Source organism: Diorhabda sublineata, chromosome 4, assembly GCF_026230105.1.
Source record: "Diorhabda sublineata isolate icDioSubl1.1 chromosome 4, icDioSubl1.1, whole genome shotgun sequence".
NCBI lineage: Eukaryota > Metazoa > Arthropoda > Insecta > Coleoptera > Chrysomelidae > Diorhabda > Diorhabda sublineata.
In genome coordinates, this window is record NC_079477.1 from 32337375 (window position 1) to 32362055 (window position 24681).

Genomic DNA, 24681 nt, shown 5'->3' on the forward strand with positions numbered 1-24681 from the left:
ATTGCTACTTTTTTGAATCTAAAGAACTCGAGAGGCTTTACAGGCAAGGCAATTGCCAACAGCTGTGCAAATGTATTCTAATTAAAAAGGCTGGGAGGATGAAAATCTAGTACTGTGGCAGAAGGCTCAATGGAGAATAAATCCATAGCTACCAATATGCTGTCATTCAACAGCAAAGTAATTTGTCGACCAAAGAGATAACTGTTGGAGACGCCAACGCTGGTACTGGCCTAAATATTTCTATAAACGCTTATAATAATTAAAATTTCAATAAGTAGTTTGTTGTATTTTAGTTCATTGTTGGTTTTTATCGTTTGCCATTAAATAGGTATTATAATATTTGTCAATGTGTTATATTTTTAAATATAAAAAATATTCATCTATATACAGATAAGAAAAATTTTAACGATCAAAATGTTTTAGAGGGCGGTAAGTAGAGGTGTGTAATATGATACTTTCTAGCCAATGACATTAGTAATGGCACTTCACTCAATAGTTTCATACAAAATTATTTCTACGCTCATATATAAAAAAAATTTCAACAAAACTTTCATCAATTTTTATTTTGTAATAATAATATTGAAAGTACAACTGTAAAGTGAAGAAGAAGAAGTTACATTACTATTGGTACTTGAATTTGCAACATTTAACAAGTTCAAAGATATAACATCGTCTATAGTTGTATTAGTACTTATTGGATTGTTGGTAACTTTACAATTTTGCTTGAAGTCGAACTAATTAAAAATTAAAATTTTCACTGCGGAATCCATTTTGTTTTTAAATGAGTCATCTACGCAACCCTCCGCAACTGTGTTGGATTTCCACCCATCGTGCTTCTTTAGTTGAATTATATTACCACTGGAATATATTAATAGAGACTCCGAAGAACGTCGAAATGTATGCCCAGTGTAGTTTTTTGGATTATGTGAATTCAAATATGTTGCGATAAGCGAGGAAATTTTTGAAAAGATATTGATACCTACAGCTTGGGTTTTGCATTTTCAATTTCTATATCGAAAAATAAATGATCTATTTTGACTTTTGTGGGTGGTTGGTTTTTATATTTTTCATAAATGTTTACCAAGTTCAATCTATTGTCAGATATTTCAGCAATAACAGTAAATCGACGTTGAACATGTGTTTTTTTATATCAAGTACTGTGATAATTAAAACATTTCCGGTATTATTAATATCGTGACACTTCATTTTATATAATTTCTCCTTCCGCAGAGCTCCTGCGATTCCGAATATTGAAGCAATCTGAAAGATGTTACAAATAATATCTAAACTTACATTGAAATTTTTTGCTGTCATATCTCTTAATTTCTTCACGGGCAAATGTTTTAGATTTTTTGGGTATAAAGCCAACTGATTTATTTTTCAAATATGCAATGAGTTTCGAGTATTTACTGATGTCTACGTCGTTGTTTACCATAAGGGATTTAACAACATCTTCTGATGAGCAGTTTAAACTTTCTTCACTATTACTCTCCATCACTTATAATAATACTACACTCCTTCCTCTACAAATTGGATTTTCTTGAACAAATATCAAAAAATAAAAGTGTGACAATTTATTGGAGAACGAATTGATATGAGAAAGAAATTGCGTTAAAAAATAACAAATTACGGCAAAAATGAACCGCTACGGTACTTTTTTTCACGCTTTTTGAACGATTACATTCTTTATGAATGCAAATGAATGAGAAAAACGTGAAAATGTTATAACTGACGTAGAAAAAAAATATTTAACCCGGTTTTATGATTATATGAATATTGAAATGCATTTTGAAATTTGATGTTACTCCAAATTCGCCTCTTTTATTATCAAAATAGGGCATTTATACATAAAACTTTGTATGATAGTAGTAGAAGATAGGTTTTCAGAATCCGTACAATTGAAAAAAAATTGTTATTACAATTATTAGAACCTTAAAAAACTAAGTCGAAGTTTTGTTACATACTGATTGAAGTGAATACAATTTGTTTATTAATTTTTTTATTGTCATTATCCTACTAAATATGTATAAAAAGAGCGGTTACTTTATCAGAAACACTCTCTATATATTTATATTAGTTGTCGCATAAATAAACAAATTCTTGAATTGCTTAACAATTTTAGTGACATTTAGGATTTCAAATTTTTTGTTTGGAATTTCCTTTTATAATGTTACAGTTTCTTACAAATTTGATATCCACAATTTTTTTACGAGCAAAAATGAAAGAATTATTAGCATAAAGATTATATTTTCGACTGTGCTAACATGGACTGGCAGACTGCGTCACAAGCTCCAGCGCAATTTATTAAAAAAAAAAATATCGTGGGTAGATATGTTATCAAATATGAATATAATATTACTTATGGAGAAATGTTGATGATGGTTTCCTAACTTCCCCAGACAATAATACGATTATCTACTTAGCGGAAAAAGGATGAAATTGTTAGGTTTACTTTTAATAATGACCATCAATTTTTAAGTAATAATGTCTTGATGAATGAAGAATAGGAACAATAAAAAATTACCTACTTAATGAAAGATAAGCAGCGATTAATTTTCCTTAGATGAACAAAAATTATTGTCAATTATCCACTAAACTTTCAATTTTAACATTTCAATTCACAGGACCATGAAACTCAATCTTAGTGTACACACTGACCAACAACAAGTGAGTGTAAGGCCAATTTGAATAGTTAACGACTCCTCATTTCATACTATTGTTATTATTACGACGGGTGTAGAATTGTAGTGAATTAAGTGAGTGGGATTTGGAAACCATGAGGCAGACACAAGCTAAAGCTGTAGCAGGAATGACATGTCAGGTAAATAAGAATAATTTCAAGTAAAGAATTTCAATAATTTTGGAATTTCGTTCTATAACGTAATATAAATTTGAGTTATTTGATATAGGATGACTCGTAACTTACTCTTACACAACCACAATAAATCCTTTGTTTGTTATACGTAGTACGTTAGTTGGTGAGATAAGGCTGATTAAAGAAAGAAAAATAATATATTTTATGATAGAATAGAGGAGAACAATTAGATCAACTGGGCTTTAGAAAAACGTTCCACTAGATCTGATTATCAGATAAATTTAAAACCAAAATATTAAATTTTCGTTTTGGATTTTCCTTTCACTACTACCACTTGTAGATGTTATGTTTCCTAAAAAATCAATATACTAAAAAAATATTGGAACAATGTATGCAGATACAGTTTTTACATAAGTAAGAGAAAGTTTGTGTGGATTTTTCCAAAACTGTAAAATATGTGTAGATATGAGTAAATATGCTTTTGAGCGATTTTCTGCTATAGGATCAGAATAGGTTGGGTGTGAACGCATTTATACAAAAAGTTTTGAAAATGAATAAACAAAATATGTTCAAGAGTCGCTGCTTACTTGCAGAAACACCGAAGTTTCCCACCAGAAGATTCGCCAATTGGTATGTGGTCAGATGAATAATACTTTGAGGTGAGTCAACTCAATGCCCTGATAACATTAATTTGGCAGAATGGTTGAAAATGGAACTCCTTAATAAAGTTATTGAAAGTTTACGGTACTAAATATTCCTCCTTTGATTGTAGTGTGACCAGTGTGTATTATAATGGTCTGGTGTGGCGTATTCAAATGCTAGTGCCACATAAACACAAATTATATAGATATGCTAGAATCTGTTTTGTTATCTTTTATTATTGACACTTTTTGGCTATACGAGTATTGATGATATTATATTAGATTGGCACTTTATGCCCCAAAATTGTCATCACCATTATATGATTTCGAAAAAATAATATTGAGCTTATAGACTAATCTGCTCAGTCTGTGGACGAGAATCCAGTAGGAATTTATGGGGCTTATTGAATAGCATGGCCAGTCGCCGTACTATAAATGAGAAAGAAAGAGTTGGAATTGAGTCTGTGTCTGAAATAGAGCGCGAAAACTGCTGATGACTGAGAAAATTACTATATAAAAGAAATGGTACCTTAATAACGGCAAATTGTGTACCTATTAATGTTTGTAGAACTAAATTTAAATTTATACAAGGCCTCTTTGAGGAGCTTTGAGTAACTGCTACAATATACATAAGTAAAAAAACTACAAAATATTTTAGAACACTTTAGAAACAAAGAAATGAGACATTTTTACTAAGAGGCGAAAAAATCAAGAGAGAGCACGGTAAATTACTAAGTTTCCCATATCAGGGACAACGAGGTAAGGCTTTTGATACATCCACAAGAAAAAGTTCTGAGATGGGATCAATATTTTGAAGGAGTATTGAATGGACCAGAAGAAAAACCGGAACAGGAAGAAGATAAAGGAGACGAAATAGAAAACGAGGATTTCGTGGAGGAACCAAGTAATTAAGATATCTTAGAACAGATAAAAAATTCGGAGAGTGCAAAAGATAATGGGATCCCAGCGGAAGTAATCAAATACGGCGGAGAAGATATACAGAAAAGGATGACGTGATGACGCGAAAATTATAGAGGATAGCACTTCTTGATGGGTTATATTAAATTTTGGTTGAAATTTTGAGAAACAGATTCAACGAGTACCAAAAACAAGTAGTCAAATAATACCAAGGAGGTTTCAATAAAAGAAGATGAGCAACGGATCAGATATTTACGCTTAAGACAATAATGGATAAAACAAAATCTAGGCTTCATATCATGTTCATGATTTTATGCAGACTCATAATACAGTAGACAGAAATCAAAACTATGCTGACACGTAACAGCCCAAAGCGTTGAGACATACAAAGAGGAAATAGATTTAAGAAAAGGGCAATTGAAAAAAGGAACGGAGATATAGGAAGGATAGGAGGACCAAAGAAAAAAATGGCTGGATGCAGTTTTGGAGGATATTAAAGAGGTAGGACCGAATTGGAGTGAAGTAAAGTACAGAATCACAGCCTGTGGGGAAGAATTGTGAAAGACCGATGAGGAAAGAGGAGTAAGTCATGAACCTAAAGTTCTGGAGTACTGTAAATATATATTGAGCTGCTGCTATCACAGAGTGAGAAGTAGTACATACGATTTGCTATATGAATTTGTCAAGAAAACATAACCTATAGGTTAATTTAAGTAAATAACAAAGTCTTGTACGGTTATAACACGTATTTGGTGATAAAACTTCTATTAAAACTATTGTGTTAGTTGTCAATGTTTTTGAAACATTGAGAGAGTGGACCGTATGGTTGAAGAAGATCAAATATGCACCTATCAAGTGATTGAGACAACTCTTGTTGGATTTGTAGCAAAAAACTTTTGCATGATCAAAATTATATGGAAAAAATTGTTATTCGTCCACATTCAGTCAATGTTCGAGGGTTGATGTTGCATCACGATAATGCATCTTCTCATACTACACAGTAGACAGTTGAATCTTTCACGTGAAAAAAAAACGTAATGATCAAAGAACATCTACTTTAACTGATTAATAATGTCTGATTTCTGGTTATTCTTCAATCTAAAGAAACATCTATGTTGTCGACTTCTCATTACGGAAGATTAGATGATGAAGCAATTCATAGATTTGTTGATAGCATTCCAAAACATGAACGGCTTCAAACTTTTCTGTTATTCAGGATTTAATTATAAAAGTGCATTGATGTAGGTGGTCATTACCTCATAAAATCATTTCCATTGGAATATATAGCTTCACCTATGTAAAAATCGTTTCATTTCATTTAAATACTTCTTAAAGAGCTGAGAGATGTCATATATACTCAATACTCATGGCAAATATAGTTTCTATTGAAATGAAAAGTACAATCCGGATCCTGGATGTACGTCATTAAGAATGAGACGAAATGTCAGTACTTTTCATTCAATAGGATTTTGTTTGGTAGTGTCAAATGAGAAAGGTGAATTTTTGACATGTCTGTACCTTTTCGAAAGGAGGCTGAAATCTACCGAGTCAGTATCTACTTGTTGGACTTGTTGGTCGATTCATATAATCATATAACCATTTAAACACTTTATAAATACATTCAACAGGTGTTTAAGTGTATTTGTTAACCTAAAAAACTTCGCCTCATACGGACAATTATTTATTGCGGAGACGTATCCGAGTCGAATCATTAATAATAATATATGGATACGTGTATTGAAAATATATGCCACTTGAAGACACTTCAAATGATCGAAGAGTGAATCTCAGACAATTCTTCCCATGTCATGAACTAGATGCATCTCGGCTCTTAGAAAAAGAATCAGTTTTTATTTCGCTTGTAAAATACAATTATTATTATACGAATATTTCATCTTTAATATATTCTAAAAAAAGTTTAAGGTTGAAATTTGAAGGTAACTAATTTAATATGCAAAGAGACTTATAAAAATATCATCAATGATATTAGTTTCTATCAACACAATTAACAAATTATACCCTAATAAAATATTGCTGTGGAATAAGTATACAGGATGTTGAGGTTGTTTTTTTCGTTGAACAATAATCTTTTTCGATTCAACGTTTCCTCTAACGTGAATCTTCTTTATTCTAAATATAACTATGAAGTTTTATAATGTGAATGAAGGACTTTGTACGTAAATGTTCATCATGTTAATTCCATAACTATAGTAACGTTTCCCAAAACATTCTTAATCCCGCGTGAAATAACTGTTTCCATATATACTTCTTGTATGTGCTTTGGATGTCATCTCAGCATACAGATATTGGCGTAACTACATGATATCTTTAAGAACAAATATGCCTGAAAATTCTAGCTTGTTTATTGATCATTTTGTTCCTTCTATCCCTGTTTACCTTGGTCTTCCTCTTTCTCGGCTTACCGATGGTATCCATCTCATACTTTCTTTGGTATCTTGTTTCTGTAATTCTGGGAACTTGTCCGTACCATACCAGTTATTTTCTTTCCAATCTGAATGATCTAGATACCCTTCTCATTGCTTTCATTTCTGTAGCTGCTACTTTAATTTTCATTTGTTTTTCCCATCTCCACGTCTCTGATACATATATTAACGTGATTTTGATTATGGTATCACATTTTCTCATTTTTCTTTGTTTGCCTACTTCTATACTCCATAAAATTTCATTAAGTGCTTGTTTATTATCGATTTTATTCCGGCATTATCTGTAATTGATAATTAATCATGAAATTACTTCTTACTACATAAACGGAACGTTAGGAAACATTGATATTATCTCAACATTTATTGCAACATAATAACTGCCTACCGTAGTATCAGTTCTTGAGAGTAGTATACTATATTGGAAAACTATAAGAAATTCAATAAAAAATGAACATAACGTTACACTGATTTATTTGTTCGTTCGTCTTTTCTACAAAGGATGTTTGGACCTTGCAACGAATGCGTTTCATACGCAAAACTTCATTGAATAAGGGGAACAAGGTATAATAATATTTTTACAGGGTCATACATAATAACAACTTCACGGTTAACTTGAATTATGCATAACTTTTCGAATTGCATAATATTGAAGATAAATCTTTAACAAATTTAAAGATGGTAATTTTTTTGTTTTATAGAGTAAGTTCAATCTTCAAAATGAAGACTATTATTAAAAAACATTTAATATCTTACAATATGTAGACACATTTTCTTCATTAGTTCTTGTACACCTCGTACGTCTATCTAGCTTAATGTTAATGAATTCCTTCTCCATAAGCTTCTTAACATGTACATTTTTTTCTATTATTTCCCTGTATATTCGTTTCCAAAATTCTGCTTCTTGTACAAATGTCATCCATGCAGCTTGATTGTCTTTCTTTCACAACTCCTTGTAGACTCTTCATTTCTCATCTAGTTTCTCAGAATCTGCGATTATTGTCCCAAAGTAAATGATACTTTCCTTTCTCAAGTTTCACGCAGGATAATGAGACAAATGTATAATTTGTTAAGAGCCATGTTTTGTAAGATATTGTAATTGGAACAAGTGGTCTTGAATAAGGAATAAAATCTTCTGGAGTTACAGTTCGGTTCAGATACAATACAGAAAACAATGTATAAACACTATAATAATAAACAAGTTATTCAAAGACTTCAGCAGCTATCTATTTATATCAATTTCTGTATCTATTTCTAAGTCTATTTTTATGTTTGTATCGATTATTTTCTTTTTCTACGTGTTTTCAGCATTTCTTATCTGCCTTCATATATTTTCAGTTGTCTGCTTCACTCCATTTATTTTTTCTTTTTTCTAACGGTTTATCAACTTCTATTTGTATTTATATTTCTTTATATCTCTTTAATCGTTTCTATCTATCTCTTCATGTTTTATCTGTATCTCTATGTTTCATCAGTTTTTGCTTACTTCTATTTAGTCTTCTCTATTTCTATGTTTCAATTTGTGCCTACTTTGTTTTATCTGATTCTATTTACTATTATCCGTTTATAATTGTTATCATCCATTACTTTATGTTCTATGTGATTTTTTACTTTTTATATAATTTTTTCCTTTCTCGTTCGCTTCATTGCTATAGATATTGGCGATAAAAACATAAGTCAGAAATATTTATGATTTCAATTGCAGTAGTTTACATTTCATGTTAAAAAAAAAATACTTTGTCTACTGGATAGAGTCCTAGTTTTTGGATGCTGATTTTCTCATTTCCTTTTATACCGGAATGTGATGGTACAAACTTAATTTTGACGGTGGTATCATCATTTTTTGATTATGCTATTTCTGCTTCGATCTCTAGGGCAATTGGATTTGTGATATAGAGTTGTCGGATAGTAAGGAGTGGGCTAAGGGAGTCTGTTAAATAGATTCTTTGATATGATTAAGTACTTGTAGTTTTGCTAATGAATTTACATTGTATGAAAAAATGATCGGTTTGAAATCAAATTAGACATCGTCTAATGATTTGAAAGTGCCCGTAAATATCATATAGTGGTTTTGGTTGATCAGCTTAATTGGAATTTCCATTTTTCAGTTTTGGGCATCTGATTCTATCAATTCTAAAAGTTTTTATCTGTTACAAAGTTCCTTGTTTTGTTTATGTAAACCACTATTTGAACGAACAATTGTATGAAAAATTATTTTCCTTTACTTTATACTGAAGTATCACTCAACTTTGGTAAAATGGTTGAAAAGATAAAAAGTTATGTAATTGTTCGAAACCTTTTTGACCAAAGTATTCACTTAATTAACAATTTATTCATAGATCAATGTCACAAAATTGTTAACAATCAATTCGCAATTGATCTAATCAATAATTACATAAGTTCATTGTTATCGAAGTTTACCTGCACAGGTGTACCGTTTGGGGACTTCGGAGAGACTGTTTGGGGGGCATTCGATGACGTATGATGAATCTATGTTACTGGTGGGGGTGTTTATTTACTAAACAGTACATTCTCTTACCGGAGTCTTGACAATTTTCATATTTGATTTAAAATATCGGTTCCATATCTGCGAGTAGTTTGAATTAGAAATTTTCAAACACGTATGAAAATTAGTGATTTTGTGTGTACAGTTTTCAAGTTTATTATTATTATTGTTTGGTAAGGTAGGTGGCATAATTCTATTAAAATAATAAATTTGTACTCAAACATTTACTTTGAATGTAAATTTTGGAGCTTAAGCTTATATTATCTAAATTATTTTGTGATGTTAAGCTAGAAATATAGAAATAGAAATGACAACGACATACACACACACACATGTAAATTTCTTCAATTTCTTGGACCTTTTGATATATTAATGCTTTCTTCGATAATTTTAAGAGATTGGTAAAAAATTGACGTTTAGACTAATTAATCAATCGATATATATCCTCATAGTTCATAGTCCGTACAGAGCTTTACTGAAAAACTGAAAAAAAATTTTGTTGTGAATCCGGAGTCTACTGTGACAGACTGAAATGTCCGCATAGATAATTTTCATTTTAGTTGAGTGTTAATATTTAAAAAAAAAGTCTTCATGCCCAGTTTGCAAACATTGTTACATCAATATGTTCGTGATTACATAGTTCGGTGGTAAAATTCCAAAAAAACTTGTTCGATGCAAAATAAAAGCGTACCTATGAAAACTACTTTTTACCGTCATACCCAATCGAAGTAACATTCGCTTCAATTCGAAAATAACAAATAATTAAAACAAATATTCGAAAATAAGTGGCACAATATTTGAGAGAAAACAAACGCGCATCTGAAAATAATTAAGCAATATTTTGAAAGTAAGCTAGACCTTCCGATACTAAGAAATGACCACACGTTTAAATAACTGGGCATGGGTCACACAACAGCTCTCACACACGTATGAAAAACGATCTTTCTGTTCTTTATGCGTTATGCGACTGTCCTCAATCTTCTAGTGTTTGCTTATATCGAGCTATCAATATTAAAACTCAGTTGTAACAAAGGAAAATATTAATACAACAAGAATGTATTTGAGGGAGAAAAAACATATTTCGATGTAAATTATAAAAAGAACGATCAATCATTGTTAGAAATTTGTGAGAGTGAGTAAAACATAGTTCGGCAAAAATTTTATCTGACAAGCAATCAAAAATGAGCAATTGAGAAGTCGATGATGATTAATTAATTGCAATTTAGAGTTTGATGGACACGATTATTGACTGTAACCATTAAATGTTAATCATAATCGAAAAAATGTGATTGGTTTGATTGGAGTGAATTCGAAGAAAAAAAAAAGATATTCAATCATCATTATTCCATACTCGTATCGAAAATAACATTAAAGAAAAATGTATCTTTTAAACATTCTTTTTTTTTCAATATGTCAATATGTCAGTTAATAATTATATAAATTTTTTTAATTTCTTTTTTTTGTAAGTTGTCTTATCGTTTAATCGTTTATGATAACAGTTTATTAGATTTATCTGGTTTAAAAATTTTGGATTTCTATTTTTATTTATGAATTTTTTGGTTTTAGTTATATTTCGAGGTTTGATATTGTTTGTTTTGCAATTTATTTTTGAAATTAGTGATAATATTACAAGTATCAGATCTTATTTTATATTTAATTTTGTTATTTAGATGACTGATGTTGTATTCAATATTACATAAGATATATGCCACAGGTAATTGTTTGTCACCTGAAATATTTTGCGCAAAATTGGGACCTAAAGAGAAGACTTTTTCAACTTCATCTGGGATCAGTTAAATTCGCGATTCATTTTGATTTTATCCCATTTGTATTTTTATTGTTGTCTTAATATTAGTTTATCAATTTTCTCAATATTTTTTTTTCTTTGCATTTATTAAAAAGTGATTCAGTTTTTCCTCGAGATTTTTCTTCAAATTTTTGGAAAATATTAATAGGAATTACCTCATTTATTTCAACTGTTATGTTTTTTAAATCATTTTCAAATTTTCTTATTAGAGTAGTTGATTCGGTATTAGACAGTTGTATGACTTGGAAAATTAATCTAGATTAAACGTGATTTTGATATTCATGCTGCAGGCATTTGTGAATTTTATATGGGATAATTTTAAATTCAGAAATGTAGGTACAACATCTTTTTTGCATCTGTGTAGAAAAATTCTTCAAAATATTTTGACAAAGACTGATAAACAAAAGTCGAAACGTCAAAATTTATCTGTGTTTTAAAAATTATCGAAAAAAAACTAATTTTAAAACAGAAGAGACTTAAAATCAAGAACATTTAGATGTATTTATATATATAAATAATAATAATAATAATAAAAATGATTTATGCCACTCGACTAGTGGCAGTAAACTTCACCTCGAAAATAATAACCTACATTGTACACTGGTGGATAATATACTTTATCCACGACTACTAAATATTTTTATTGCAAAATTTTGTTATATTATCAGAAACACTTTTATTTCATTCCAACAAATATTTCCTACAATATATTATTTACTTAAACATAGTACATAGTTATCCAAAATTATAATAATCGCACAATATATCCATAAAAATCAACATTAAAATCTATGTACTTGTATTAGTTTTACAAATATTGGGTATTTAATGTTTATGATTATTGATAAGACTTTTTGCCAGTTCAGGGTTTATATACCATATTATATACTTTGTCATTTCGAATGGATCATCCTATATATTTTGTGTTTTCTATATCTAAATGCCATAATTTCGGAGTTATAGCTACATTTACAGTATCTCCACCAAAGTTACAATAAATATTGTACATTTAGATGGCTACGATTGAATGAACTCGCTTAATTTGAATATTCTTTAATGATTTATGTGCTAATACAAATCTCGTAACAAGGTCTAGTAAGTTAAACGAAACTGGTGCAGTAAAATATTTATCCAAATCATGGCGCAGAGAATCTACAACAATTGAAGAAAAATCTTAAAATTTCTGTGTCATTTGTCATGTTAGAAGTAGATCCATATTTGTAAAGTAGAAAAATTACGAATATCAGAAAATAGATTGTGTATGCGATTACAGCAGATGCTCAAAATGTTGTCCAATTATTTCAATACAACAAGCTATGCGATTTTTAAAACTTTGCAAAACATTTTGCAACATCCCTGACTACTCAATTCATCTCTGTGGAAATTCTATCTTTTGATTCCTGAATACTGGCAAGTTTTGTTTTATAAACGATGTTTTTTGAGTGACCCCACAGAAAATAGTCTAAAGGACTCATGTCGGGTGATCGCGGAGGCCATTCGATAATACTACGTCATCCAATCCATCTTCTGGGAAATACGTTGTTTAGGTATTGCCTGACCACACGCGCATAGTGAGGTAGGGCTGTCTGAAAATTTCTAATAATGAAGTTTTTTTGAATGTAATTGAAAATAGTTACTAGGATTTGGAAATATCAGAGCCAACTTGGGTATAATATTATTTTCCAAGTATAATATCAATTACGCCGGACCATTTGAGTTACCCTCAAAGAAAAAAGGACCAATTATTTTGTCGCTTATAATTCCAGCCCTTTCAGATTTTCGGGATATTGGGCGTGAGAATCACGCATCCAATAAGGATTGTTACGTGACCAGTATCTACAGTTATGTCGATTTACGTTTCCATTAATACAAAAAGTGGCCTCAACGCAGAAAATTTGGATCGTTTTGATTGTAGCATTTTTTCATCATATGGTCTGCGAACTCTTCACGTCTATCAAAATCGTCATCTGACAACTCTTGAACCAACGTTATTTTGTATGGACGGAATTTATATCACGTAAAATTTTCATTACGGATGTTTGTGAAATATTAAATTCCCTGGATATTTGTTTAGTACTCAAGTGTGAATCGTCTTCTAACAGGACACAAATATCTAAAATTTGTTTTCAGTGGATGCAGTTTTTCCGCGCCCTGATTTGGATACATCTTTTACTAAACTAGTTCCGTTAATATTTTTTACTAATTTACTGACAATAGATCTTGTTGTGGGATTTCGGTTAGGATATAAATTATTACACGTTTCTTGTTGACTTTTACGCCCATAACCATATCCTAATTTCATTAGAATATCAATTCCTTCTTCTCCGATAAACGATCCATTGTGACTTTCAATAAACTTCAACAATAATAATTTATTGAAACATCAAATTTGTTATAGTAGCAGTGATAGTCACCTAAATGTACTATTTTAACTTTAGCGGAGATAACTCAAATGTAGCTATAACTCCGAAATTATGGCATTTAGGTATAGAAACTTTTGATGGAAAATAATAAGTTTTTCTTAAGAATTCCGAATAGCGAAAAATATACAAGGTGATCTATTTGGAATAACAAAGTTCATTATTTTTCCGGAAAAGGAAAAGATCCGACAACAATGTAAATACCACTATAATACCGGCCGTATCACAAGACTCTTCTTCACCCTTTCCACATTCAGAAAGTGCATGTCATGGAAGTAGAGGATTATCCAGCAAGACAGGCCAACGCTCTTTGGTTCCTATATAAACAACAAGTTGATATACATTTGTTGGAAAAGTACTGTTTTCTGATGGAGCTAGTTTCACACGAGAAGGTTTTATTGATTCCCATAAATTACATTTATAGGCGGATGGAAATACTCACGGTACAAGTCATTCAACATCAAAATTCTGTCAATTTGTGGGCAGTAATAGTGGGTGATAATTTATTAGATCCATATTTTTTGGTAATAACCTAAATGGTCAGCGATAGTTAAAATTTCTCTAAAATTATTTCCCTCCAATGTTATGGGATATTTCTCCAAAATTTGCAAAGACATGTGACTCATGCACGATGGAGGCTCTCCCCATTTCCTAAATGATGCAGTTATCTTATCTTAATAACATTTTTCTTGATAGGTGGATTGGTCGGGGATGTCCATTTACATGGTCACCACGTTTCCCTGAATTCAACACAATGTATTCATTTTTTTGAGAATATCTTAAAAGCTTGGTATATGTAACACCAGTAAAAAAAGGAAAGGAATGATCGATAGAATCATTTTCATTGCGACGCTATAAGCTGGAATCCTTGAAAGCTACAGTATCTACAAGTACATGGTGCCCAATTCGAACATTTATTATAGATTTTTTTGTTTTTATTTGAAGTTGTAGGTTGATTAACTTTTCTACATTTCAAATTTTTCCTTATGTAACACGATGTTCGACAGTATGAAGTTCAATTGGAAATGTTTGATTGTGTTTTCAATGAATTATTACAATTTATGATAATTTTCTTCAGAATGGCTCTTTATGACGAACGGTTTCCTTGGCATGTACAACGATCTAAAAATCTATGTACCTCCTAAACCATACATTTTATCGAGTTAAACAAAGAGTAACTTTTTGTTGGAAAATCTTATGAAAATTTCATTATTGTTATCTTTAGATTGTACAGGCTGTCCCCTGTAAAATTTGCGGATTGTAAACCATGAGGCATGTAGAATTATTTATTCTGTCAAATACATAAAATGAACATACGTAATCATTCTTTAAAAATTCAAAATGTATGATTTAGAAGATACAATTAAATACAAGTTCTGATTTCGCAACTTTAAAGGCCCATAACTCGTATGAGATCGTATGAGAAATTTTTTTCATGTCACAGCATTATTCTCACATCATCTACTCACTCCCGACTTTTTTCCATCAAATCTCGGCACACTCTGTATAAGTTTTTGTTGTTATATATATTTTAATTTATTTTATACAGCTTTGCATTGCATATAAATCAGTAGTAACTCCATAAACGTCTCAGTTTACTTTTTGCTTAGTTTTTTCTAGGAATATTTGAAATTTGGGTGAAGGAAACGAATGTAATGGCACATGTACATTAATGATTCAATGCAATGCCCCATTTTTTTCTTTCTCTTCCATTCTACGTTATATAAATTTTTCCAATTTTATGGACCTACATGTGTAACGACCTTGTTTAAAGTTTAAGTTACCAGGTTGACGACATTAGTGTGCATCATTTATTTCTCAAAGTACAATAAATACCCATTTTGTCTCGCTTTAAGTACCATTTTTTATTTTTTACTATTATTGATAATGATTTATATATCGAGATTTATATTGTTATATTCAAGAGTAATATTTCGGAATGGCGGTAGATCTTATTAATAACCAAAGGTATTGTATATTTTAGTAGACTTAAAAGTATACTGCTCAAAATAGATTAGAGAAATATATATGGCAACGACTTATAACAGCTTTGGATATGAATACTACATAAGCATTTTACTAATTCCTTTGTTGATAATCAAACATATAATAATTATAAAGATTACGATTGGGCAAGCGATAAAAGTTTTAATTTGGAAATTGATTGCGCTTTGGTATATCATACAATTTCAACAGTTCATAATTTTTAAGTATGCTGTTAATCATAAGAAACTGTTAAAAGCAATAATATAACACAATAAGTTTCATATTAAATTTCAATTCTGTTTCAATTTTCTTATTAAAAAGAAATATTCTCCCTTTGGATACAATGTTGACTATTTCATTAGTTGTAGAGTACCTCACACTTAATTTAAATTCTATTATTCTGATTCTTTGATTTAACACGAAGCGATTATGAAGAATGACTAATGTTTTAACACCCAAAATTTAATAAAATTGAATATCAAATGTATGGTCGACAAGTCAAACGACCATGCAAATCACCAAAAACCGTTGGGGTCAACTCTAATTCGTTCTTCTACACAGGGATAGTGCTGTTGGTCTGGTTTTGTTGATATTTTCTCACAGATTACTTTTACTCCTGTTAAGTATTGTCATCAAATGAATTTGTCAATATCTGTATTTTCATGTTACAATAATTATTCTCTAATTTCCAATGAGATCGGAATTAGATAGAGAAATCAACGAGCGATTGCAAGAACCCCAGGGCACAAATATACGACGGTTCCTACTTATTGGGGATATACTTATTATTATTATTATTATTACTTATTATTACCATTTCGATTGAGATACCTCCAAAACATGTGATTTGAACGCATCAATCGCTTCTTCAGGTGTAGAAAAACGTTGACCTCACGAATAAGAAGAAATCATTGGGTGCACATCAAAGACTGTACGACTGATCAATTCGATATTTTGACTGTCCAAACAAATTTTTGTTTGAACTGAAATGTGAGGGACTCGCGTTCGTTTTCTGTGACTGGTTTCCCTGATTTTTTCGAACACATCTGGCAAGCACATGCTGGTGTATCGTTCAGAATCCACAGCTCTATATTGCTCTAAGGGAGCGGTGGCGACATATTCGGATATTCCAAAAAGAACAGACGACCATTTCCGTCGAAGTTCCGGACAATTTCTGTTGGATTTGACTCGTCTTGGAAGACACAAGTCGATTGTTTACTTTTAAATTTTTATGCAAATCCAAATATTCATGTCATATTGAATGTATACGACTGGAACTAAGGCCCAAGTATGCATCAATCAATAGTCAATTTTGGATGACCTTCACGAAATTCATCTTATAACGAAGTGCGACCACTATTGACTTCGAAAGATCAGCGAATCACGGTGGCTTGACACATCCACATCAGTGTTACATTATATCAAAACTTAAGCAGATATCCTCGTAGACACTGAAGTAAATGATCTAGCTTATTTATTAATTTTCCTCCTTTCAAAAAGTTTAGAATGTAGCTGCCAGAGATACTTGTCTTCGATTAGGTACATACGCTCTCAGGTGTACTGCTCTGGAGCTCAGTCTGAAATTAGCTCCAACAGATGCATGATACTTATGGATAGCATAAAGAAATATGGGAGATAGCTGGAATGTACAGAACCAAAACTGCTCCAATGCTTATTAATAAAAACAACGAAATAGTGGTTGAAGCAGAACAGAAACCGAAGGATTGCGAATTCTATATTGCGGATATTTTTCGGGAAGACAAATTCATCCATCATGAGAGAAAAACACTGACTGTCTCACCAATAACAACAAGAGAAATTCGTAAAACAGCAACACTATCAATAAATAGAGAAGCAGTAGGTTCTGATGAACCACTCTCAGAAATTATTGAATTAATTAATGACGATAATCTTTATTTACTAGAAGATACTAGAAGCATTTACAACGAGGGCAAATTTCCTTTAGACTCGAGAAAATCAACTTTAATTCCACTACCCAAGAAAAACAATATAAATAAATGCAGTGAATACCGACTAATTAGTCTAATGAGTCAGGCATTAAAAAACTTTTTGAATATCTAACGTAATCGAATATACACAAAATGCAAAACTAACATCAGAGATTCGGATTGAAGAGTGGAATGGACACAAGAGGAGCTCTATTCAATATCCGTGTACTGGTCCAGAACTGCCGAGAGGTACATAATGATAACTTCCTCTATTTTTTGATTACAAAAAGGCCTTTGGGAAGGTTCAATATCACAACTCAAAGTATCGAGAATGTAAAAGAATAGGATATTAGCAGAGGAGGCGAACAAGGATACATTCTATATTCAGTCTCATTTAATCTCTACTCTGGCGAGATTTTCAATAAAGCATTTGAAATTGAAGATGAGGACTGAAAGTAAACGGAGTTTATGTAAACAATATTATATTCACAGATGACTCAGTTTCCATAGTAGACACTATTGAGGATTTACAGCACATGATCGACCGACTACACTGTGTTAAAAGTAGAAGGTACGGATTAGTAAGATAGAGTTTATGATATTAAACATGTGTAAAAAGCCGAATACACATGCACCACTCTTTGTTAAGTTATTTGTTGGTTTCAGGACTCATTATTTTCAGTTTTACAGCAAAACGTCTTCTTAAAGAGTTGTTACTCAAAGAAGTGCGAAATTTCCTTCCAGAATCGTGGATTTCTATCACTGATGTAAATGAAATTCGTTTCAACTATTCATTTAAATATTCATTTAAGCTGGGTTTTAACAGCAAACCAGATAAAAAATAAGAATAGAACTTGCTGTTGGTAAATGCATCCATGGGATGCCACTCGTGAATTATACTGACTAGCCTTATTTCTCATATTCTTCTTTCTCTTCTATCAACCAACACATGCCAGGTCTGTTATTAGTCACCTGTCTATCGTCTAAAATTGTCATTTTCGAGCACCGTCTACGACTGGTACTTGTAATACGATGTTTAAGTGTCGAGAAGACCGAACTTGTTGGCCAGATTCTAGTAGATGATGTAGCACACTTGGTTATTTCGGTGTAGATAGTTATATGTTGAATGGTCTCTGATGTTTGTTGGAACTTTCTGCATTTGTTAGATTGAGTGTTCGGATACATAATAACATTTTTCTTGTAATTATTCGTGTTTATAACTTGATACTGGGTAGCAATCATGAAGCCTGCTCCACTATTCCAGCTTGTCGGTATCCAATACTATATTCAAGTCAGATTCTGGAGATGCGAGATTGAAGGGTGAGTAATCCTTACCCCTAGATATAATTCGATATAGGGGTAAGGATCCTGATATCCTGTGAAAGAATTCACGTAGTTTCATTACCTGTTGAGAGTGCAGATTAAGAAGGTCGATCAAGCCTCTCCCACTATCTCTTCAGGGTAATGTTGTTCTAATAGTAGATGTGGTAACCTCTGAATATTATTATTATAATAATTATTATTTAGAAGCACATTTATTAAAATAGGATATTCATATATAGAACTTTAATAAAAATATAATAAAATATAGATATTTTATCACAGTCGTAGGTCAACCACCTAAAGTTATGAGTTATACATTTTAGTTGCCACTGATATCTAAGCACAACAGTTAAAACTAATGCCCACAAAAACTACCGTATTTTAAGCAAAAAACAGACACAAGTTTGTATATTGCTTACTTGCAAATTGACAGAAATATATTCTGTTTCATCTGAAGTAGCTCCACTGAAATAGATCCAAAAAGTATCTATGGAAGCTTAGTAATACCATAAAACAAAAAAAAAATACAACACAATACATACGAGAAAATCGATTGTTGACCCCTCGGCCGCTATTCTGACGTAAATCAGCTGTTTTCTTAAATTTCTCTATGGCTAGTTGCCTATATGAGTCATGTGTTTACAAAAATGGAGACAAAAGAAGAAGTGTTTGTTCCATAGTTTAGTTTTTTTCATTCTTAATTCCTATATGATGTCCAAATTTAATAGATATCGTTTTCGGTATGAGGGTAATATTGTGATTTTAAGGGGAAATCGTCTCTAATTAGCTCATAGTTAACCCTCACATTTTATCAAGTAAAAAAATTAACTAACACCACTTTAAAAGAAATTTGAGATTAAGAATAATATCGAATTCCACAATATTTGGATAAATCTATTTTCAAAGTCAACTCTATTAGAAGTAAAACCAAGTCGGTTATAATAAAATCGTCATTAAGCTGATACTTCCCTAATAACCCTACGAGCTTGATGCAAAAAATGAAGATTTTTAAAAACTAGTTTTTCGAGATTGAAACTATGTTTCCCATTAGTTAACGGTATATCTTATTTTTTTAATGAGTAATCGCTACTCACCTTTATCCATTTTTTTTTTAAATTTTGTTATGCAACTGTGAGAAGTGGTAATATTCTTTTAATAATACTTTGAAGCGCTTTTCTCAGAATTGTGAAGGTTATCATATGATAATAACTTTAATGACTTTTATTGTTCGTATGTAATTGTAAGAGGACCGAGTGAATGACAGTGGCTGAGCACATACACTGTAAAATATAAAATAAATTCAAAATATCCTTAAACAATTAACAAGTATAGCCAACATAAATGAACACATTCTATCGTGACCGCCAATTCCAATAATTAAATGAGTTAGATGAATAAATCAAAATTAAAGTCTACAATTCTCACATTATATTTGAAGTATTGCTTATAAGGTTTTACCGAGCTAATAAGTTTTCAACGCTGCCTATGGTACACACGTCATAATGTTTTAAACGGTGATATTGTTAAAAAGTTTTGGAGTTTTTGCCTATTTAACACATTCAACTATATTCTTATGATCATTACCGTTGAAAGAGCCGGTATTAGCACTTTTTATAACGGCAATTTTTTAACAATCCTTCTTAGAAATGCGCTTTTAATTTGTTTAAACTTTCAATGTTGCTTAATTATATTGATAACAGATAAATTACTACCTAACTTAATAAACGTTCTATATCAAGGGTAGCCATAACGAGGCTTCCGTGTACAACTGATTAGGCTCTCGATTTTCGTCTTAATTTGTCAACGCAGCTAACGACTGTTGAGTCTATTTGTGATTTCGAACGGGGGTTGATACTTAAGTTTTAAGATAGGCAAATAAAACCAAATATTTATAATTGGATATGGTTTTATTGTTTCTCAAAATCTTTTCCACATTTTTTTATGCATTTGCATAGTCGAAGAATTTTTTCCGTTTGAGGTTTCTCTAAAAAATGTGATTTGATCGTTCAACCGCTTCTTCAGGTGTAGAAAAACATTGATCTCGCAATTTATTTTTGATATGCGGGAATAAGAAGAGATTATTAGGTGCCAAACAAGGACTGTACGCCGAATGACCCATCAATCTAATTTTTTTAAATACTTCTGGCAAATAAATGCTGATGTACGATTTAGAGCTGACCGATCTACGTTGCTCTAAAGGAACGGTGGCGACATATTAAGGCGACCATTTGCTTCGAAGTGCTTCCTACGGGAACAATTCTGTTGTTTCGAAAAGTATGTATTAATGGTTAAGTAGGAAGGGTTCTGTACTGTGGACTATTACCTCCGGTGCATCATCTCAATATTATCAACCGTCTCTTTGTCATCGAATCTATGACGTTTAAACAGTATTTTTAAATTGGGTAGGAGACAAAAGTTCTGCGAAGTTACGTCGAGGTAGTACTGAGGATGGCGAAGTTATACCACTTTGGGCTTTCTGGAATATTGTTGTACAAAATTCATTGAACTTGTTGGCACATTACCCTATTACCCATTCTGTCAACTTGTTGAACCTGTTCATCTGAAACGACAGGTTTTCGTCCTTGTCTCCCTTCATAATGTACAACACCATCACTCATGAAGTTTTTCCCATACACACGACTCATTTTCCGATGGATTTCTACAGCACTACGGCCTTCAGCTTGTAGAAAACGAATCACACTTCGCAATTCACACTTATCGGGAGCATCAACAAGGGCGGACATGTTTAGGTGATGGTAGCACAACGCCGACTGAGCGAGTGTCTCGCAGTCGCTCTCTTCTGCCCACGTAGCGTCTGCACGGAGCGATCGGATGTACGGTACGGCCCTCGTATTATTAGGTACTATTCGTTCTTCACTTTTAAAACAGCCCATGTATATCAATACCAACGAATACACGTTGTACACTTGAGATTAGTATATTCATTCTTTAGTTTCTCAAGAAATACAAATTTTATTTCTCATAAAAAAATGTTCTATAATTTTATAATTGATTCTATGTAGTATAGTAGACTGTTATATAAGAATGATATACAAACTTGAACAAATGGTAATAAAAAGTGTTCTAGAATTGATGGTCGATACATATTATATAACTGTATTTCGCAAAACAAATTAAACTGTGAACTTTGCAAGGTTTTCCATTCTATTCATTGATGTATTTGCAATATTATGGTATTAGTCAAGTTCAGTGCCATATGTCATCCGGATTTTAGAGGACCATTCTCCTTGAATTAGGGTTCCAGCCAATAATTTTTCTCACGAGAACATCGTTTTGATCCTCCTCGCAAAAATTTTTAGAATCCTTTATTTTCAGCAAATTACAAAATTTTACCATTTTCACTCAAGTATTTAGATACAGAATTTAAATAAATTATGCTCATGGCCGCTAGATCAAGTAAACATTTTGTTTTATCTCTAAAGAGCTTTTCTTATCCAGTCATAAGAAATTTCAGTTACTAAAATATAAATAGAATTATCAGGATATTTCAGAAATTAACATCTATTATTCAACAATATAGAGATGGAAATAAAATTCTGAACATCTTCAAGAAATAAAACACGAGGGTTTTGATTAGATATGGCTTTATTGCTTTTCAAAATATTCTCCATTAGGATCATTACAGTTTTGCATGCGTTTGATTCAATTGTGGAAGTATTTTTTCCATTTCGATAGATGTACCTTGAATATATTTGATTTGCATCAACCGCTTCTTCTTGTGCAGAAAAACGTTAATTTTTCAATGGGTGCCAAACAAGGACACGGTTGACCCATCTATTCGATGTTTTAACTGTTCGAAAACGTTTTTGTTTAAACTGATGTGAGGTAGCTCGCATTCTCCTGGTGGATAGTTATTCGTTTTCTACGATTGGCTTCCCTGATTTTTCCAAACATTTCTAGCAAATATATGCTGGTGTACCATTCATATTTGACAATTCTACGTGGCTCTAATGGAGCGATGGCGACATATCTAGTTATTAGCTCGTCTCGAAAGACCCATACAGTCGATTGTTGTTCTGTTTCTGTTTCATATGCTAGCACCACCATATAGACGTCTTTCGAAGCACCGCGAATTTTGTCAAATTCTCTAATTATGCGGTATCCAACGCGAACAAATGTTTTTGACAGACAAATTTTCATGTAATATTCAATGCATGTAAATGGAACTGATGCCTAAGTATATCTCAATCTCACGGTATATCACATGACGATCTTTCAATATTGGTTTATGCACAGGATCTTGATGTTTTCTGGCACAACAGCCGATAACCTCCACGTAACTCATCCTGTAGCGAAGTGCGACCATGATTGAATTCGGAAAACCAACGAAAAACGGTGGCTCGAGAAGCTGCTTCATCAAGAAAAATTGAAACGAGTTGAACTGCACACTGCCATGGGTTTTTTTGGCAAGATGAAAGTTTCAAGTATGTGTAAACTGATACTACTCAAAAATCACTCACATGACAACACGTTTTTAGTACGTTAACCATTAAAGATGTCAAACTGGCACAGACATATTTGACCTATTCACATCAAATTAAGTAGCAGCCATGGTATATCTTAAAGAAACTATGGTGGTGATAGTCCATTGGTTTTTCATGAGTCATTCATATTGAAGTGTTGTCTACTTTTTACTTATTACTGTCATAATCAAAGATCGGAATGCTGCATGCAATTTTCTGCATTTCTTATAGTTTTTGGATAATACAGTTTACTATTCAACGAACTACCTGATCTGGGAGAAAAGCTTCCAACATTGTCTTTCGGTGTTCAAAATCTTAGTAGCATTTCTCACACTCGAAATGAAGTAATTCTGCTCATCTGGATAATAGGAGCTCGGGGAAAATCTTGAAATTCTTCAATATCACCATCTGCTGAATGTTCTGTATCATGATTACTTCAACTCTATTATGAGCTGTTCCTACTGTTTTTTCGATGATAGTTTTTGGTTTGTACGAAGTTTACGACATAATACTCTAGTGTCGCGATTTTACCTAACATCTTAGAGTACCAAATCGGTAACACCCGTTGAGTGCTAGATTCAAACTAACCATGGCGGCTGAGTGAGGTAGAAGGGGGGGGAGATGGAGAGAGATTCGATGGGTATTTTTAGGTTGAATATGAAAAATTTTTTAGAGTTGGCCCTGATATAGGAGCTGCTCCTCTGCAGGACTGGGGTTGTGGCGATTGGTTGATGATTCTGCTATCTAGGCTAGAAAGAGGAAGAAAAAACGGCGACCAAGTGGCTCGAAGAAGACGCAATGAGAGCTCCAAGCCTAAGTAAAAGCACTTCCTTCCAGTTTGGGAATATATTTTGAAAACTTTTTTTTGTTTTCCATTTTCTTTTATTTCTTTTCATTCATGGGTGGAGTGCCATAGTGGCAAATTTCAGGGTTTCTACAAATGAAAAATTGGAAATGCTTTGCAAAATCTTGTAGAATTTATGAATTAACTTCAATATTTGCATATAAGGTAATATTTCACTGCATTATTAGCCATTAGATAAGGTAGTAGCGATAGCTGCTTGGAGGAGATTAAGAGTAGTATAAGTTGCTCTCGTGATGTATTTGGAGAGGAAACAACTTTTACTAAACTTCATAATTAACACTAGAAAACGGCTTCGTTTCAAAATTAACTATTTTTAAAAAATAAAAATATTTTCATATAAATTTCAAGTTCGACTTTATCGACATTCATTTCAAGAAATCAATCAGACCATAATGATATTATTTCTATTTATTTGGTCGGGTAGCAAGGCCATTATTACTTTCTAATAAATGAAGTGTCCAATTACGGTAAGCTGAAACCATTTTATCAAAAAAAAAAAATGATTAGTCACCATTCTTTCGTTATA

The 24681-nt window shown here is 31.8% G+C and overlaps 1 protein-coding gene across 2 annotated transcripts in view; it reads left to right on the forward strand.

Annotated features, from left to right (window-relative positions):
- The first annotated feature begins 2637 nt into the window (after nt 1–2637).
- Nucleotides 2638–24681, forward strand: part of LOC130442595 (proton-coupled folate transporter-like) — a 55385-nt gene continuing 33341 nt past the window's right edge. Inside the window, exon 1 of one of the 2 annotated variants that reach the window (XM_056776861.1) lies at nt 2638–2821. In XM_056776861.1, coding sequence (XP_056632839.1) covers nt 2777–2821 — 45 coding nt within the window. In that variant the 5' untranslated portion in view covers nt 2638–2776. Of the gene's footprint in view, nt 2822–9362; nt 9500–24681 lie in introns of those variants that run through there. The other variant, XM_056776862.1, reaches the window with a different exon arrangement.